The following is a 19613-nucleotide window of genomic DNA, read 5'->3' on the forward strand; positions in this document are numbered from 1 at the left end:
TGCTGAGCTGGCCTACAGGATAGCCAGGGGAGCTCACCTTAGGGAATTTCAGAAGCATTGCTCACCTTGAGGTGAGTTCCAGAAGTGCCCCAGGTGGCTTTCCAGGAGTGAGTGTAACAACACCTCTGAGACCATTTCCTGTTGGGTTCTGCTGTCCTCTAACCTGGTTCTCCAGGGCTGAGTCCAGTGGTATTTCTTTCCCCCAGTAGCAGCTTTTGAAAGGATCTGGAGGTGATTATGGAAGTTGTCTCACATCTGCAAATTCCGTGGCACACCCTCACAGGCAGATCCTGGAGAGCTCTGTGGGTGCCCAGAGAGTTAAATGAAACCTATTGCACAGGTGACTTCCTAGTGGTTTTGTGGTGAGTTCCGCCAGTAGCCAGCCGGCTTCCCAGTGAGTTCAACAGCTGCAGTCCCTGCAGGCGGCTTCCCAGAAGATCTCATCAGCACCCCACCTGGCAGTTTCCCCAGTTCCTGGCACCTCTGCAGGAGGCTTCCAGCTTGTCAGTCTCAACCCAGAGTTCATGCTACAGTCTGCACAGACTATGCAACCCAGTGAGCTTTTCCACCAGCCAGTGGTCAGTTACTACTCCAAGAACTCTGAGTCCTAGTCACAGGGAGGGCCTCCTTCATTAAGTGCCACCCTTCAGCCTTCAGAAATTCTTCAGAGTTGCATTTTAGGCCCTGTTTGTTTTGCTATAAATAATTATTTAGACTTAAGTCCTCTCTTTCCAAATTATTGTGGAGTTTCTGTCTCCTTATTGGACCCTGACTGATTATCGTGATAGATATTATTTTATCTTTCCTTTTATACCTTTCTTTTATGTATTCACTTATTTTTACATGGTGCCGAGGATCAAACTGAGTGTCTCACATGTGCTAGGTAAGTGCTCTACCACTGAGCCACAATCCCAGCCCCCAATATTATTTTATCTTAACCACAGACAGTTAAGTTAGCAATACATAGAGCACTGTGTGTAGTATGTCATGACAAAATGCCTATATTTACATGTTTTTCCTCCTTAATATTGCATATTATATTTCAAATAATCACAGATTTTTCCAATCTTCCCCCACATAAGAGCCACTAATCATCCTACTTTTTATCTGAAAAACGTGCCCGAAAGATCCATTGTCATATTACCTAAAAATGAATGCTGAGGAAATAGTAGAGCATATCATACTGGAATAAATTATTTCCTCAGTTAAGAACTAAAGTACATTATAACTATAACCCCAAAGTTCAATAACGAACTCATCTTGGGGATCAAGTTTGTGAAAAATGAGGTTTCATTCAGCAGATGCTTCACTTTGCCATCTCACTCACAGAGAAATGTCAAAACTGAATTTAATATGGAGGCCCATTGGCTTACCAGATGAATGTGACTAAATGTTTTCAAAAACAATATTAATCATGGAATAGTATCTTACAACTTCTGGGAGCAAGTACTTGGGGACTTGCTTTAAGGGGCTATTATCCCTATTCCTTACCTAAGGAATTGCAAACGGAGACCTGAGCCAATATATTCCAGAGTTCAGTTCAGTAACATGGCAATACTCTGCTGAGATCCTACTTTGGGAAACATGTAAATAGGACAGAAAGGGTCCTGCTCTTCAGTAGTTTATAATCCAAAATAAATGATTATATTTTTATTGATTGATATAGATACACAATCAAATAGAGTTTAGGGCAGAGTGAAGGAATGATGGTGCAGCAGCCATAAGCAAGCATTGTTCAGCCCTCTGGCTGCAGAATATAAGTGACCAAGGCCCCCTGCTATGTGGATAGCCAGGACAGCTTCTGTGCTGGGCCACACTTCCTACCTGCTATTCCCCATCAAGAACAGAGAGTAGCAATGATACTAAGGTAGCTCATTTAAGCCTCTTCTGAAAAGACTGTCTTGAGGATTCCCCACCAGACTTCCTGAACATTCTTGAGAACTGGACTGCACCCAACTAAGTTCGTTCTTTCCTCCTTCCCTTCTATGGCTCCTGCAGCCTGTTCCAACTCTCTCTCCATTTCCTCTTAGAGACATTTCCTCTAATAAAAATTTGTAGTATAATTCTAACTTGGCTGCTCTGATTCTTGGAGGACTCAGACTTACAGAGGTACAAGCAACATGTATAAAGATAGAGAAAGAAGAAATATTGGGGCCGAGCATGTAGCTAAGTGGTAGAATGATTGCCTGACATACGTGAGACCCTGGATATGATTCTCAGCTCAACAAAGAAGAAGAAATACTAATTTTGAAAATCTATCTTCAAGGAAGTGTCTTTTGATTCAGATCTTGGAGGGAAAATTTTATTTCATGGAAAATTTGACTTGATAGAAAATACAAAATGACATGGTGGAGCAAGATTACAAAGACAGAAGGTGCAGAAAAGGTTCTCAAATGCTTTGCTAAGAAATTTAGCTTATTCTTCATCATTTCAGTTTTGGTTTTTTTTTTTTTTCCAATGCTGGGGATTCAGCCTGGGGCCTTGCACATGCTAGGCAAGAGCTCTACCAATAAGCCACATCCCCAGCTCTTAATTTAGCATTTTGAAACGAAAGGGAAAAAGAAAAAATTCTTATCTCAGACAAGGAAGCTTTTTTCACTACAAGCAGAAAACATAATTCTTACAGTTTAAACAGATTTTATTGGCTCCTAGTCTAAGAAACCAAGTGAAAAGGTAGGCATCTGGGTGGGCAGATCAATTCAGTGACACCACCAAACATCCATGCCTTTCATCTTTGTGCTTTACTTTGTACAGTGTTGGTGTAAGGTTGATCTTTTCAGGGAGTTACCATGGTTCACAGTAGTTAGGGGTGATAACTTCCTGGTTTAAATGTGAGACATTTAGTGGATTTCTGTGATTCTCAAGAGAAAAGAAGAATGTTCCTGAAGCCTGTCACAAACTTGCAGGCCTCTTCATCAATCAAAATTAAGTCACAAGGCCATTTACTAACCAATTACTGGCAAGAGCACAGTAGTGTTGCCCTGAGATGAATCAGGACCAGGGCACTTCTCCTTGAGCAAGTGGACTATTTGGGGGGCATGGATGATAAAGACTCATAACTAGGGATCTATTAAGGACTCCGTAAAGGCAACCAAGAATGTTCACTGTATTGGTAAAAGAATTTTTAGGAAGATACTTTTGGGGGTTGCAAGGAGAAACATATTAGAGAGTAAGAGATTAAAATCACACATCAAAAACAAACAAAAAACAGCGTGACAGTTGAGTAGCTAAGCAGTGGTCATAAGAAGTGACAGAGTAATGATAATGGCACAAATGACTAGAAAAGAAACTTCAATTATTAAAAAAATGAGGGGGGATGGGATCAGAATAATAAAAATTATGTCAGAAAACTCAAAAGAAGAAAAGAGCCGAAGGAGTGCATGAGTAGAGTTTGGCAGCAAGTCAACTTGGAATTGGCCCTTACCCTCAGTTTCAACTAGTGGAATGGCCTCAGGGAAGGCAAGCATGAGGACTGATGTGATAGACCAAGCACTGGTGAGCCCTGGCACCAAACAGCACAGAATCCATACCCTCCTTCTCTGCTTGTTAGTTGTATCACCTTGTGTTCTCACAGCCTGGGCTGCAGCATCAGAGGATAATATTCTGTCCTTGTCTACCCATCACTAATTATTGTCTGTGTCCCTGTTTTGTTGTGACACTAGCAAACATTAAATACTGTAAATTAAACAAATTTAAACTGTGATAAATACTATTATAAGATGCTTCTTGTGGTCATTAAATGTGATGTTCATAAAGAATTTAGCTGTGCCAGGCAGAGGAGAAGGTGCAAATGGAGTGATAGCTATGACTTGTCATCAAAACTGGAAAATTCCTGGTTTTGGTAATGAGGGCACCATGGACAACCTTTGAAAACCAGATTCCCAGGATAAAAAATAAACAGGAAAAACAAAAAGAAATTCTGAGAGATGAAAGAGATGGAGTAAGAAATCTCTGCTATGAAACTGAATGAGCATCACACAGGGGCAGTTGTGTCTCTACTTCTGCTTCTATTTTTGTTTGTGACTGACAAGTAGGGATTAAAAACCATAAATATAGCTCCATCCTAGGTATCTGTGCTTACCAGATCTATACAAAAAGACCTACATTCTCCTTTCTTTGATGTGGTGATATTGAAAAGATTCTTTTTCCTGTGGAGTTAATTCCTCTAGGAAATGTCTCCAGATTAACTCCACCAATTTTCCAAGTGGTCACAATAGGCTTCCTTCCCATGCTGCCTTCATCTAATCTGAAAGCATATGAAAACCAGAAATTGGGCAGATGAATACATTTGTATAGATGCAAGCAGTCTGCATTGTCTCCACCATTAAGGAATTCACAGCTGCTGGTAGGTAGTGCATAATTCAACTCAGGTCAATGCAGAAAGTGTAAAGATAAAAGCTGGCCCTGGAGAGCCCAGGGGCTGGGAGACCTAGAAGGGCTCTGGACACAGGAGGTACTCAGGTGGCACCTAAATCTTAATGGGAGGGCAGAAGAATCCAGAAAAAGGGTGGGGGAATATTTACTGCCCCAAGGGACTGAATCCATGGGCCAGAGATACCTGGTAAGAAATCATGATATATTTGGCTCACTCCCATTTTCCAGGTGGACTTGCACAGTCAGCTTTCAGGCTGTTTCAGGATCCCTTTCAGCTGTGAAAGCATCTTAGATTCACCATCCATAGTTTTGGCAGAGATGGTTGGCTAGAAGTTTTTAAAAATGAAATGCTATTTGCAAATCATGGAGAGTCAGTGTTGTTGGTTTTGAAAGTTGCTCAAGTTAGTCGGCTTGAAAAAGAGGAGATGAAGGGCCACAATAAAAACACTAAGCTGCAAACAGTATTGAAAAGCAAATTTGCTTATGTATTGTGTGTATGGCAAAAACAGTGTATTCCTATTTTTAAGCACTGGACCAGGCCAAAATAGAAAACCAAGAAGGTCAAGAGTCTGAATATGGGTGCATATCAAATTCAAGAACCTCAGCTTTCCCAGTTAAGTGCCATTTACAGATTACCTAGCAAACCCACAATTTATTCTCAAACACTAATGGATTACTTGCCATTTACTAAATCCAGGGAAAAGATTTAGAAATCATGAATTAGCCAAATATTCTCAGCTTCAATTGAGCTGCCATGTGGAAGATTTAAGTTTCGAAATGTACATATTATAATATAGACTAACATTAAAATTTCAAAAATTGCATTTTTAAGAAATACTGTTTTAAGAAAGTTGTCTAGGTGTATATTACACTCGCATAGAGAATAATTCATCCGTGGCACATTGCCTAAACCATCAAATTTCGGCAATTCCATACCTAATCTTTGATTGACAGTGATTTGTTAGCATTAAATCCTTTCACTATATACAATGCATACATGACCCCTGAGGCAACTTAATTGTGCACGGAGAGAGTTCAAAAGCTATTGATCGCTTCCAGAACATCTTTGTCAACCTGTCAAAAAAACAAAAACAAAAAACATTGCTTAGTGCAGAATGATAAATCCTTCCACTTGCATCCCCACCCTCATTTTCTAGGGGAGGGGAGGGGAGAGGAGGGGAGGAGGTCATCTTCGTGTTTAAAATTACCTACATTGATCTCACCTTCTGCCCACTTCTCCATTGTCCCTTTTTCCGCATCTAGAGAAGTCAACAGTTGAAAGGCCTGGAGAGACAGCCAGGAAGCCGAGCATGCTCAGTCGTGGCAGGGGTCGCCCAGCCAGTTTTGGTTCAAACACATCTGCTAGAAGAGCCTCCGGGAAGCTGCGGGCTTGTGCCGCAGTTCCAGCTCGTTCCTGGAAAGCTGATCTCCGCCCGGTAACGTGCGGCTTCGGGTCTTCAGTCGCAGCTGCGAAGCAGCGGGGGTCCCCCGGGGTCCTCCAGCTGAAGTCAGTCTGCGAGCTCGGCGCTCGTGCCCGTCCTCCTCCTCCACCCACTCCTGCTTCTCGTGCCCATCATGCTTCACCCGGTCTTTATAAGCAGCTGCTGGATGATTGAGCAGAAATGACAGGATCAGAGTCGTGGTTAACCGTGAAGGGCGCGGGAGCGCCCCAGAGAGGAGGTGTGTCGCGACAGAGCTCCGATTACCTTTCCCCTACTTCGTGTGACTGGTGTCTGTGGCTCTTGCCCTGGGAAAGATGCTTATAGTAGTAACAAAGCTGGGACACTGCTTTCACTGGAGGTAAGAAGTGCATCTTTCCACGCTTTTCTATTGTCACCGCGTTAATTAGCTTTGAAACCTGCAGCTGGGAAAAGTCAACTGTGGCCTTTATTCTTACACGACTTGTTTGCTCTTCTCCAAGACTGGGGAAAAGGACTTTTTATATGACTAAAAAAAAAAATCCTTCCTGGCAAACCGTAAAGACAAGCGTTAGTGTTCTTTTAAGCCACCGTCATTCTAGACTTTGAAATTTACTTGATTCATAGAATTTTGCCATGAACCCACCATTTAAGTTTCTCATTTGCAAGATGAGGTTAAGGTAACTTAAGTTAAAAAAAAAAAAAAAAGATTCCTGCTATATTTTAGGGAAGGGAACTTCATGCAATATAGGTGAACTGATATTATAGCCGTTTCCATATAATTACCATTTCAGTTGCAGCCGAAAGAGAGCAGTTAATTCTTAGATTCAACATTAACCTTGATCCACATTGAACTTAAGCAGGTAACTAATATGAACATTTCCTCTAGTCAACTTATTTGTTAAAAACAAGCAAAACAAAAAGTTTCAAGGTTTTCTTTTAATAGATAAACAGGAGCCCATAGATTCAAAACAAAATTTTTTAAAAAATCACTCATTCTTTCAGTGTTGAGTAGGACAGCCTCTCCATAGAGGCATCTGTTCAAAAGAAACATTTTCAAAATATAGTTGTGTGAATTTTTGGTGGAAATTGTTGAATCAAATCTTTATATGGCCCTTCATATAAAAGAGGGAAGTCAGGAGAGAGAGTATAAAGAACTTAAATCAAGTACATTTGAGTGAACATATTTAATCATGGGCTACCAAAGAAAAACTACCCCAAATGTCCTATAATAATAACTAGAGTTTCCATTGCTATCAGTTTGGAGGCCTCAAAAGAAAGGGACTACCTTTTCAAAGAAATAAGGTAGTCATAGGTTTATGAGTACTACCTAACTTTTAACAATTCTTATCAATGGGACAGAAAAAATGTTTTCCATAGAGTTTCATATTAGGCTTTTTAATTTCTTGCTTAAGCTTATTAATAACTTGTATAATATAGTAACTATTATTTTTCTAAGATAGAAAAGATTTTTTGTCATCAAAATTAAAAATCATGTAGTGATAAAGAAGAAAAGACAAGAATATATTTTATTTTGAATGGTAAACATTTGAGGAAAAAGTTGGAATTTCTGGACAAATAAGTACTTTTACAGCCTTTTAGTAAAATCATTACTTGGCATTTCTGACACTTTCTCTTGTGGGCTCATTTTACCATGAACAAGTGATACTATCATTTTAGGCAAAATGTAATAAGTTCAAAATCAATTACTGAATCCACTCACTGAAGCATTTGCTGTTTTCCGTGGCAGATCTATAGTGTTAGGACTGTATGCCTAACACGTGACATTTAAGATAGGTGGGCAAAACAAGGGAGGTGTGTCCTTGCTCTGAAAAGGATCACTTAAAGATGACTGTAACCAGTCAACAAAGTCTAGCAAAATTAGATAAAAAGGACAAAAGGTACAAATTTGAAAGCACTGCACTTTGAAAGAAAAAGTGAAGGATCAAATTAATATAGAGCTAAAAATTCCTATTCCTAGTTTGTTTATAGGGACTGGGATCTACTCGCATTCAGCCAACAAGTTTGATTCTACAAAAGGGATAAAGTTTGGTAATGTTTGACTTACCTGGAAGCTCAGAGAAATCTCTTCTGTCCTTCCCTTTTTGGTAGTAAATATCTAGACTCCATCAGCTCACCTAGGGCTAGACTAAAGCTGCCTGGGGACTCTGTTAATACATTAGCCTTTTATTCTTTACCTGTTGACACCTGTTAGGTCTACTCTGTGGAATTTACACAAAAAGCACCCCTTCCTTTCAGAAGCTCCCAAAGACCCAGGATTTACTGAGGAAAATTTATCTCCCAGGCCCTTGCTTTAGCTGTTGTTGGTCTCTGTGAAATGAATGAGAAAGGAACTTCATGTGAAGTAAGTAAAGGAGATAATTGATAGCCATTTCCAGATGATTTCTCTTATAAAGAGAACAATCAGTAATAGCCAGTGCCAACCTTTGTAAGTTTCTAAAGATCAGTGAACATTTCTAGTCTTGTTAGATGTAACATGTGTTCAAATGTTAAGTACCACAATTGCCTAGAATATCTCCATCAGGTGGAAGAACAAAAAAAAAAAAAAAAGGGAAAAAACTTATTCCCACATCTGAATATTGAGGAGGGGCAGACTGCTGTTCCTTTCTCTCCTGCTCTTCCCCCTCAATTATGATGCACAGCAAGGAGTAAAACTATTCCAGTGGAAATCATTGTCCTCTACTCTCACCCTTAAAACAGGAAGTACAGCTTCTTATCTATCATTACTGTGGCCCACTACCCACTTATAGTATCTTTTATATCACAGAAAATGAATGTATTCTTAAGTTATTAATCTGTGAAAGAAATACAATGAATTTCACTTCTCAACATTCCAATCGGACCAGAACTTTAGTCCTCTATGTGTACAGACATATTCCTTTTTCCTTAATAAATAAACTGCCTCTTTATTTCTGCCATTTTTGAGATGGTCTCAATTAGCCCTTGGGATTAGAGCAAGATTCAGCTGTAGTTGGTTCATTCTCAGAACCTGGACCAGGATACATCACAAGTGCTGTCAAAAAAAGACCACATGATCAAAAGTATGTTGATAATGAGCCAAGCATGGTGGTGCATGCCTATAATCCTAGAGATTACGGAGGTTGAGTCAGGAGGATCGCTAGTTCAAAGCCACCCTCAGCACAAGCAAGGTACTAAGCGACTCAGTGAGATACTGTCCTTAGGTAAAATACAAAATAGGGCTGGGATGTTGCTCAGTGGTTGCGTGCCCCTGATTTCAATCTCTGGTATCCCCTCCCCCCAGAAAATATTTTAATGACTTATGCAACTTTCTCTGCTAGTTCCCATCAGTTTTTGCTTTAGTCTAAAAAGAGCTAACCATTTGTTTTTTATAGTGTGCAAAGTTTTTGTCCTAGTCACCACTTGATCTTGACTTGAGGAATGAATTTTTCCATTAGGTGGTTCCTAGCTTTTGTTTTAGCAATTTAATGATAGTATAATTTTATTTGCATAAAACTAGAAATACTCAAATATTAACTGGAATCTGGACAAGAAGCCAGAAATTCCAAATTAGTTCTAGGATTGGTATATTAATGCCTCAAATTGCTGAAGATTCTATTTCATCTTCAAGGGTATATCGTTAAGCTTCCAGCAAGTGACTTTCAGATTGTCACTGCTATCAATACAGTTTGGGAACACAGACTGAGGTTTGAGAAAAGCCTGGTATTGTTTTCTCTGTGATACTGTTTTGACCAAATGGTTTAGCAACAGAACATAAGTAGGCCATAGCTGGCATCTTTTTAAGTATGCGAGTCTAGCTAGAATCCGAATATTTGCGTTTCTTGATGCAATGAAGCTGCCTGAGAGATGGCATAAAGTGTGACTTTAGGTAGGGCACTTGGGAAAGCCCTCTGAAGAAATATGTGACCTGAACTTGTTGATAATGAGCCAAGCATGGTGGTGCACACCTGTATTCCCAGATGTTAGGGAGGTTGAGGTTGAGGCAGGAGGATCACGAGTTCAAAGAGTATAGTTTTTAAACTATAGTTTTATTGCAGTCCACTGACAAATTTAATGTGCATAAACAATTCCAGTTTAATTTTTCTTAAAACTTAAGTCTGGAGACACATTCCTGGTTTCTTGGTTTATTCTCGAGATGGATATTAAAATGTGGCAAGAATGGAGTATGTGTTCTTGTGGAGCTGGATAGGTAATGCTGTGTGTATGTGGAGGGGAGGAGGAGGAGGCAGGAGGTGTGGACCACAGTATGGGGGAGGTGGGAGATGGGGGATAAGTTCAGAAAGATAGTTGAGGGCTGTAGAGATTTTTTTTGGGGGGGGAGGAGTGGGTGAGGTGTAACTGGATATTGAACCCAGGTTGTTCTACATCTGAACAACTTCCCCAGCTTTTTTTTTTTTTTTTTTTTTTGAGATAGGGTTTCACTAAGTTTTCCAGGCTGACCTCCAACTTGTGATCCTCCTACTTTAACCTCCAAAGTAACTGAAATTACAGTCAAGTGAGAATGAATTTTTAATCACAGTGGAACTCCATTGGAGGATTTCATATTTGAAAGCATGGTGGCTTCTATATGGAGAATGCACTGAAGGGTCAAGGGAGAAAGTTGAGCATATGGTCCAGCAGTGCTGATCTCTTGGAATGTATTGATCTTAAGCTTTAAGCCTATGCACTTGCTGTGCTGCTCCCTTTACGTGGTATAATTTTCATCCTTTTTCTCCAAGTAGCATAATCCTGTTGATTGCTGGAGATTCAGGCCTAATGTCACTAGTTTTGTGCCTTCTTCAGAGCTTTGTGACACTCACCATTTTATACTCTCAGCAATGTCATCAAAATATTGAAATTTTTTTCTAATTATTTAAAATGTTTTTCTTTATAGACTTGGGTCTGTGCAAGTAGGGCTTTGATGTTTGGTTTCAGGCATGCATATGCAACCAAATGTTTACTGTCTGATAAGTGAAAAAGTAAAATACAATACTTTTTCCTTGTACAGTGTTTTTTTTTTTTTTTTTTTTAACCCCCGAAGCAGGTTCTGGGTTGGATTGTGCTCATGATAGTATTCTCATTTCATGGGTGTGGGATGATGTGTTTTGTTCTGTCTTGGTTTTTCTTCCCCAACTTTTTTGGCTATAATGTCTTAAACATGGAGTTGGTGAGTTATAGCCCTAGGTTAAAGCTGAATTGACACCTGTTTTTGTAAATAAAGTTTTATTGGAACACAGACACATTCACTCATGTACTGTATATGATGGAGTTGAATGTTTGTAGTGGAGACCATCTGGCCTGCAAGAAGTGAGAACATTGACTTTCTAGCCCTGTATAGCAGAAGTTTGAACTTTACTCTAACTTGGGGAAGGAGTGGGACACAAAAGTCAAGGTGACAAAATTGATTACATGTGGGAACATTTTTAAAGTAGTGGTGGTTGGTTCTTATATGGAGCAATAAGTTTCTATTTTTTTCTTTTTTCTTTTTTTTTTTTTTGAGCATAGATATAAAAAAGAATCTGGTGAAAGGTCTGGTAGCTTTAATAATTGTAAGGCATGATTTTTGAACTAACTCAAGTCTGCATTAAACAGTGATTCTCTAACATGAACCAAATCACCTGGAGAGCTTGTGAGCCCTCCCTGCTCCTTCTGTTTCTAATTCACTAGGTCTAAGTGATCTCCAGAAACTGTATTTGAAACAAGTGAACCAGTAGCTGATGTTGCTGGTTTGGGGGCCATATCATGAGAACCATTAGTTTAGAACAGTGGTTCCGAATCCTAACCTGTGTCTTAGAACTACCTGGGAGTTTAAAAAAATATTTTAAAAATGTGCTTGAACCTCAACCCAGACTTACCAACTCAGAATCCCCAGAGTGTTCTGTTTTTAAAAAGAATGGTTCTAAAGTGTACTTATTTCTCAAGCTTTTAGAACTATTATACGTTCTGCTGGTTCAGGTACATATGGAATGTTTTAACTGGGGTTTTGAAGCAAGAATTAGATATAGCTTTTGGTACATCCTCAGTTTTAAGAAAAATTAAACTGGAATTGTTTAAGCACATTAAATTTGTCAGTGGACTGCAATAAAACTATAGTTTAAAAAGTATACTCTTCAATTCAGCCAAATTCTTTTCTGTTTTCTTAGTCAACTTGATAAACCATTGGTAAATTTGTTATTTCACTATGTAATATAGATTGTGATTCTGTGGCTGAAACATTCCCTTTCTTGAAAGTTAGTGTGAGTTTATTTTGAAAGGGTGTGAGTGGCACATATTTTGCTACTCTTTTTTGGTGTCACAGTAACAAGTGCCTACTGGAAATGTAAGGCACTAGAGAGGGTCTTCCCTGGCTGTTTCTAGCCCATCAGTAGGGAGAAAATGTCTCTTAACCAGGTAAGGTGTTTTTAAGTAACATCAAACTCATGGAATTCCCTATGTGTTTTGTTTAGAGAACTAGTTTTTCCTTTACCACAATTTCGGCATATTGCATGACTGATTGTTCCATATAGCAATAAAAAATTAAAATGAATATTCTGAAGGTGAGTATTACATGGGAATACAAAAAGAACTCTTGAGCACCCCGTTAATGAAGGGCAAATATTTCTGCCATGCTTTTGACCTTCATACTTCAATTTTTTTTAAGAGGATAGAAATTACCAAGATTTGGGTTTATAGATCCCTAAATTCATATGGTAAAATAACCATCAACTTCTTAAACTGCATAATTCTATATTATAAAAAAATCATGATTATTAATGTGAAATGTTGGAATGTGAGTTTGACAAATGGCTTAACAAGAATAATGTTCTATAGTATGGAAGAGCTCATTTATTAAGTGCACTTATCTTCATGCAAGTTTTGACCAGGATGGTTTCGCTTTTTTTTTCCCCCACCACATTTTTTTAAGAACAAAGGATATTTAGATGTTATTGTAAATTAATTAGAAATGAAGGCCTGTCCTTTTCTTTTCCATGGATATCACTTGCATATACCTCTTTCAGCTTTACAAAGAGGGACTTTTATTCCACAGGGTCCCTGGGTCTCCCTGTGTTGTCCAGGTTGGTCCCAAACCTGAGCTCAAGGGATCTTCTGGCCTCAGCCTCCCAAGTAGCTGGGGCCATGTCTGGCTTAATCTTTTAGAAGGCCTCAGTACTGCAAAAACACCCCAAAGTAATAGAGAATGTTAATCCATTGTTTACTGTTAATGTTTCTGTCTTAAGCATACTTACGTAGAAGTACAAAGTCTAGTTATTCAGCTAGAAAAACTGAAATGTTTCTTAGTGATCAGAAATATATTTTTGATTAATTCCTCCCCTTTTGTCTGTCAAATTTCATTTCTCAGGAATGTTATACAGCCCCTCATTCACAGGCCAGGCATAGATCTGTGATCTGTCATGATTCTGAGAACAAAATAAAATGCCTTATTTATTTTTTATATTGGTCATAGTCATGTAGTTCAGATCAGTGGATTCCCAAAATGAAATGCTTTGCCCAGGCTCACAGGAACCCATGATTGCTTTACTGCTCTGCTGTTGCTTTTTTGACGTTCTTAATACTTCTGAACAAGTGGCACCACATTTTTATTTTGCAGTGGAACCCAAAATTTATGTAGTTGGTTCTGCCCACACAAAACGTATTTTATTTATTTTTATTTTTACCTCTAGAGTTTTAGTATGATGTCTGATGCACAAATTAACAAATAAGTCCTTCCCTTAGGAGAGCAAAATGAAGCACTTTCTGCTGCTTTTTGAATTGCTCCTAGGTGTTGGTTTCACGAGGCACTGGATTCCTGGTACGAATATACTTCAGACATAATCTGGATGGTTGAGGGTGATTGGGTAGTGGGGTAATAGTAAACAAACTTTTAACAAATATCCATTCCCTGGATCTCCTGTTGGGCAGGAATCTCTGCCTTTTGCCCCAGAGAACTCTGCAGGTCTCTGTGCCCAGCTGTGGACACCGGCTTTGGATGGACAAGAAAAAATTTGTCAAAGTGTCCCCACCAAAAAAAAAAAAAAAAAAAGGTATTGTAACACTCAGGTTAAATTTAGGATACAGTGTGGAGAATAATTAGGCTCAGAATAAGCACAGTACACCCAAGTCTAGGATGGTGCTATGTGATACCAACAGGACTACCATGTGTCTAATTTTTCATGTTCCACTGGGAGAAAGTGGTACTCTGTGCAGCTTCTGCTTACAGATTCCTAAAGCAGAAGGTAAAGATAAGCCTTACAAACCATTCTTCAGCCTGAAGAACTAGCCTACTGTTACCCACTGTCTTCTCCACAGGATTAGAGGTTCGTAGTAGGGAAGGGCCCCAAGGGTCACTCTACTGCCTTCCTATGTATTTTGGGTGTGGGTCTTGCCCAGATCAACTACAGACTGGGGGGGGTGGTATCTGAAGCAAGTTGTAAATGTGGGCTTTTCTGTCTCTTAGTACTAAATGGCATCCAGGTTTTAATTTAGAGAGCAAGGATTCAGGGCAGGGGGATGTGCTTAGTGGTAAAGCATTGCCTAGCCTGCATGAGACCCTGGGTTCAATTCCTAGCATGGCAAACCAAATCAAGATTCAGAAATGCAGATTACATGCATCTGGAACCTGTAACTATAGATGTGATGGAGATGTGCAAAGTTCATGTTGTTGAATGAAAGCATCTGGTCTGCGAAGACACTTAAGAAAAGGTCTCAAAGAGAGGTACAAACAGCCTAAAGTGTCCCCTGAGCAGAGGGAAGGTTGTTTGCTTCCAGAGCAAATATCCTCAGTGCTCAGGGGCAGGTTGCCAAGAGCTCACTACCAAACTGTCCTTGTCTCTGAAGTTTTCAGATCAAGACACTTTTTGTTGTTGTTGTTAACTGAGGCATTAGAAGATTGGTCATAGTGGGTGGAGGGGTAGAAAGGAAAATAACTGCCAGAAAAGGGTGAGGAATATAAACTACCCAGGAAGAGAAAATCATTTTTTTAGTCACTTGTGCCATCTCATTCACTGTTCAGTAAATATATTCTGAGCACCTATGTGTTGGCTCCTATTATTCTAAGCACTAGGAATATAGAGATTAATATATAGAGAGATTAATTCCTGATTCCATGGAACCTGAATTTTGATGGGAGGAAGAGAATATTAATAAACAAACATCCTGGCAGAAGTATAAATTAGTACAGCCATTATGGAAAAAAGTATGGAGGTTCCTGAAAATGTTAAAAATAGAGTTGCCATATGGTCCAGCAATCCCACCACCGGGAATACATCCAAAGAAAATGAAATTGGTATGTCAGAAAGATATCTATATTTCTATGTTCATTGTGGCATTCATGATAGCTAAGATATGGAAGAAACCCAAGTGTCCAACAATGGATAAATGGGTAAAGAAAATGTATAAGTACAATGTAACACTATTTTGGCCTTAATTATCCTGTTATTTGCAATGATATGGAAAAAAAAAACTAAAGGACATTAGGTGAAATAAACAAGACACAGAAAAATATATGCCATGAGATTTCACTTATGTGGAATTTTAAAAAGTCAAACTGGGAAGTGGAAAGTAGAATGTTGGTTACTAGAGATCTGAGGTTGGAAAGGAGGGTGGCTTGATGACATCATTGTCAAAGAGAATAATTTCAGTTAAAAGGAATAAGTGTAAGATCTATTGTACAAAGTATTGACTGTAGTTAATAATAATGTATTGCAATCTTAAATGTTGAGTTGATTTTGTTTCTACTATATGATTAAGTACATGAGGTCATACACATGTGTTAATTAACTCTTAGCTATTTAACAAGACATATGTATTTTAAAAAATGACAAATATGCAATTTACTGTCAAGTAAATATTAGAAGAAACGCCTCAGAATCATGAGTGCTGTGAAGAAAATGCAAATGGTATTATGGGAAAGATTACGGACGTTACATGGATGGCCTCCTCTTGTACACCAGACCTAGTCACCACACTAATGTGCTAATTTATCAAGAGCTCAGTTCTCTTATCTCAAAAACCACTACTAAATTCACACTCTTGGCCAGGGATTTATATAGGCATAGATTGAGGCCATTACTGTTTATTATCATGTCAGTACTATATCAGCAAGTAGGCTCTTTCCAATTGTTTTTTGTTGATTGAATGGTAAGAATGTAAAATTAATTATACTATCTTCATATTTCTTTTAAATATCTTTGACAAGGAAAATAAAAACAAAATGCCAATAGTGGTGTTTATTGCTGCTAGTATTTAGTTTTATCTGTGGCTTATTTCTCCCTTGGCTTATATTTTCTAAGAAAAATTGGGATTAGCTAATTCCTAATTAAAGAGCTATTTTAGTGTTCAATATTTGGAATAACAATATGTGGAATCAGTCAGCAAGCAAGTTGATAATGCATATTCTTAAGAGATATAATTATATATTTTGTTTTATATAAGAATAGATATTCTATACCTTTCATTTCTTAAATTTTTATTTATTTTTGTTGTACTAGGGATTGAACCCAGGGGCACTCTACTACTGAGCTATATACCCCACCCTTTTTGAGATAGGGTCCTGCTGAGTTGCCAAGACTGGCCTCAAACTTGCCATTCTCCTGCTTCAGCCTTCCGTGTAGCTGAGATTACAGGTGAGCTTAACCATATACCTGGTACGTGAATTGTCAGTTAGATAATACTGATATTGACAATTTATAACTTTTAGAACACCAATTAGAAAATCCAACAGAAAAATACTACCATGCACTAAATGTTTGGGTCCTCCCCAAATTCATTGGTTAAAACCCTGATTCCCATGGTAAAGCATTAGGAAGGAGGTCATACCTTTGAGAGGTGAAGGTAGCACACACCTATAATTCCAGTCACTCAGGAGGCTGAAGTAGAAAGACCCCAAGTTGTTGTTGTTTTTGTTTTGGTACCAGAAATTGAACTTTGCTGAGTCGCATCCCCAGCCCTTTTTTTGTATTTTATTTAGAGACGGGGTCTTACTGAGTTGCTTAGTGCCTCACCATTGCTGAGGCTGGCTTTGAACTAGTGATCCTCCTTCTGGGATTACAGGCGTGTAATCCTCCCTAGCCACTGGGATTATAGGCATGTACCACTGCGCTCAGCTGAAAGATCATAAAAATGGCTGGGGCCATAGCTCAGAGGAATTGTGCCCTTGAGTAAAATCCCAGTACCATACACACAAAGTACCCAGAGAGCCAGCTAGCTTTTCCATGGTGTGAAGATCTAGCAATAGGAAGCTGTCTGAGGTAGAAAGTGGGCCCTCACCAAGACACACAATCTACCTTGATCTTGGCCTAACCAGCCTCTAGAACTGAGAAATTTTGTTGTTCATTTTCTAACCAGTTTATATATTTGTTATAGTAGCCCAAACTGATTTAAACAAACAAACAAAAAAAACTTCATAGACTTATTGGTAAATTTTAAATAAGTAAATACCTACATTTGCCACTCAGATTTATAGAGTAATAATATTTGTATTTAAAAGTTGAGTTTTCAGCATCTTGTATCATCTCATATATTTTTTCTCATGTCTAAGGAAAACAGACTTGGTGAAGGTAAACAATTTGGCCACTTATGTAATGGTTCTAAACATTCCTGGATCCCCTACTCCATAGGACTGGGGATCAAATCCAGGCCCTTGAGCATACTAGGCAGGCACCTCTATTGAACTACAACTTGAGCCTCATTTCTGATTTGAGTTATCTTGTTTTGTGTTTTTGTTTGTTTTTTATATCCCCCACACATGCGAGCTCTGACTTATTTCTCTAAGCCTTCAGTTCCTTATCTGTACAGCCTGGAAGATGGTCATGCTTCCCTACCTCAGTCAGGGTGGGGACCAGATGACAAGTCACAGCTACAAACACATAGCACAGTAGGGGGCCTGTGTTTAATTGTAAGGAAGGTTTAATTGTTAAAAATCAAAACAAATGCTTCTGTCAGAAAGATCTTTCAGGAAGATATGTTAAAAAGTTAGAAGTATCTAAAAATATAGAAGTTTTCCTTGTTATTTCTGATTAAGGATATCTGTGCTATAGCAGACTTTTTATATATAATTTAGGTTTCATTAAATTAGTATTTTCTATAACAGTGTTAGCACATGTACCAAGTAAATGACTTGTTTTGCTTTAGATTATGACTACTGTTTAGCAAGTACTATATATTACGTGCCAGGTACATGTATCAGCACACGTAATCCTCACAAAAAAGAAAAAAAAATCAATGAGGTAGGTATTATCATCCAAGTTTGACATGTGCTGAAACTTCTCTGGAATACTATTAAGTAAAAAGTCTGAGCCTACTTAGCTACAAAGTGGGGAAGGGGTTGGAACCCCACTTGTCAACATTACAGTGTCATGGGTGAGAGCAATGACTGACCTGCATACATCATGGGATGTCAATTCTTGGTAGAAAGAGCCCTCTAGTTATGGAACATAAGTATATGGGATTTGTGCGTGTGGGTGCTGATTCAGTGGAGGATTGAGAACCTCATCTTATAAAGATGCTTATTCAGTACTAAATATGACTGTTATTAACTGTCTCCGGGTCACAAACTCTACCAGGTACTTGTCATGAGAAAAAGAAAGAACATGCAAACTCTGGGACAGATAATATATGGTAGGTATATATACAGTGAAAATGCATCTGAGTGAAGTCTTTTTCTTGCCCCAATTATAGTCGTCTCTGAAGCCACTCTTTTTATTTGTATTAGATCTCTGTAGCTCTACATAGTAATTGGGTTCATCCCGACAAACTCATACATGCATGAAGAATGATTTCAGTTCATGATCCTTTTTCCTCCCATCCTCCTTCCCTTCCCCCTTCCTCTACTAGACTTTCGCTCATCTCTTTATTTGTGTTTGATTGGTTCTTTATGTAGTCGTATCCTTCCCTCCCCCTTTATTTTACTGTAGCTTCCACATATGATGGAAAATATTAGACCTTTGGCTTAAACTCAGAAACTCACTCTTTCCTTTAATGAATGTTGTATATATCTGTTCTGTGCTGCTGAAACTATGAAATTGTGATAATGACAGATGGTAAATAAAGTCCAGGGAAAATTGAGACTGTTCCTCAGTATCCCAGAATAAAATCTAATCCCAGATTGCTCTGTAATCATCTGTTTCACCTCTGGAGAGCAAACACTTTGTTTCACATGAAAAATGAAGACTGGGTATCGGACTAGACAGTCTTCTTAAACTGATGCTTTCATTTTTCTGGCTAGGATTGGGCCTGAGAATTGAGCTAAATATTCCCTAACTACCACTAGATGGCGCAGGAGAACAAAAGAGATGGGAGACATTTGTAGGATACAAGCAACTCTCATTTCAAATTATGATAGAATTTATTTTCTGAAGTGAATCATTGATTTCAGGCTACTGATAACTAATGTAAGGAACACCTGACCTTATATTTTGCCAATATAAAACTTAGTTACTTCTAATTTGGAGTAGAACATTGATAAATCTAAGCAGAAAGCTAATTCTTTATTTTTGGCAGAACATTAACCAAATAGATCTCTTAGGGCCAGAATTATTTAATAGAAGTGATGCTAAGAGTAGAAAAAATTAAAGTAAGCTGATGACATGAAAAAGATGATAATCAAGAAATATTCCTATGAATTCTAAAAGTGAAATGCTTATGCTTTCTTTGGATTAAAATGTATATCTTTAGGAAGGCAGGTTTGTGGCATACAAGGCACAAAGAACATAACCAAAAAGCATACATTTGTTCTCTAAAGGTCACTCTTGAGTCATGAAACTTCTAGATTTTGTACTCTATCAATACAATTTATTTGTATTTCAACTATTACTCATATATATTTATTTCACTTTTTAATCATCTGCACTTTCTTTGAAGCATAGA

General features: G+C 38.4%; 1 protein-coding gene across 1 annotated transcript in view; it reads left to right on the forward strand.

Moving 5' to 3' along the window:
• Positions 1 to 5730: 5730 nt before the first annotated feature.
• Arhgap18 (Rho GTPase activating protein 18) overlaps positions 5731 to 19613 on the forward strand; it is a 172892-nt gene continuing 159009 nt past the window's right edge. Inside the window, exon 1 of the mRNA XM_076858265.1 lies at positions 5731 to 6174. Within this exon, the coding sequence (XP_076714380.1) occupies positions 6131 to 6174 (44 nt within the window). The 5' untranslated portion in view covers positions 5731 to 6130. The remainder of the gene's footprint in view (positions 6175 to 19613) is intronic.

Source organism: Callospermophilus lateralis, chromosome 6 (assembly GCF_048772815.1).
Source record: "Callospermophilus lateralis isolate mCalLat2 chromosome 6, mCalLat2.hap1, whole genome shotgun sequence".
Lineage (NCBI taxonomy): Eukaryota > Metazoa > Chordata > Mammalia > Rodentia > Sciuridae > Callospermophilus > Callospermophilus lateralis.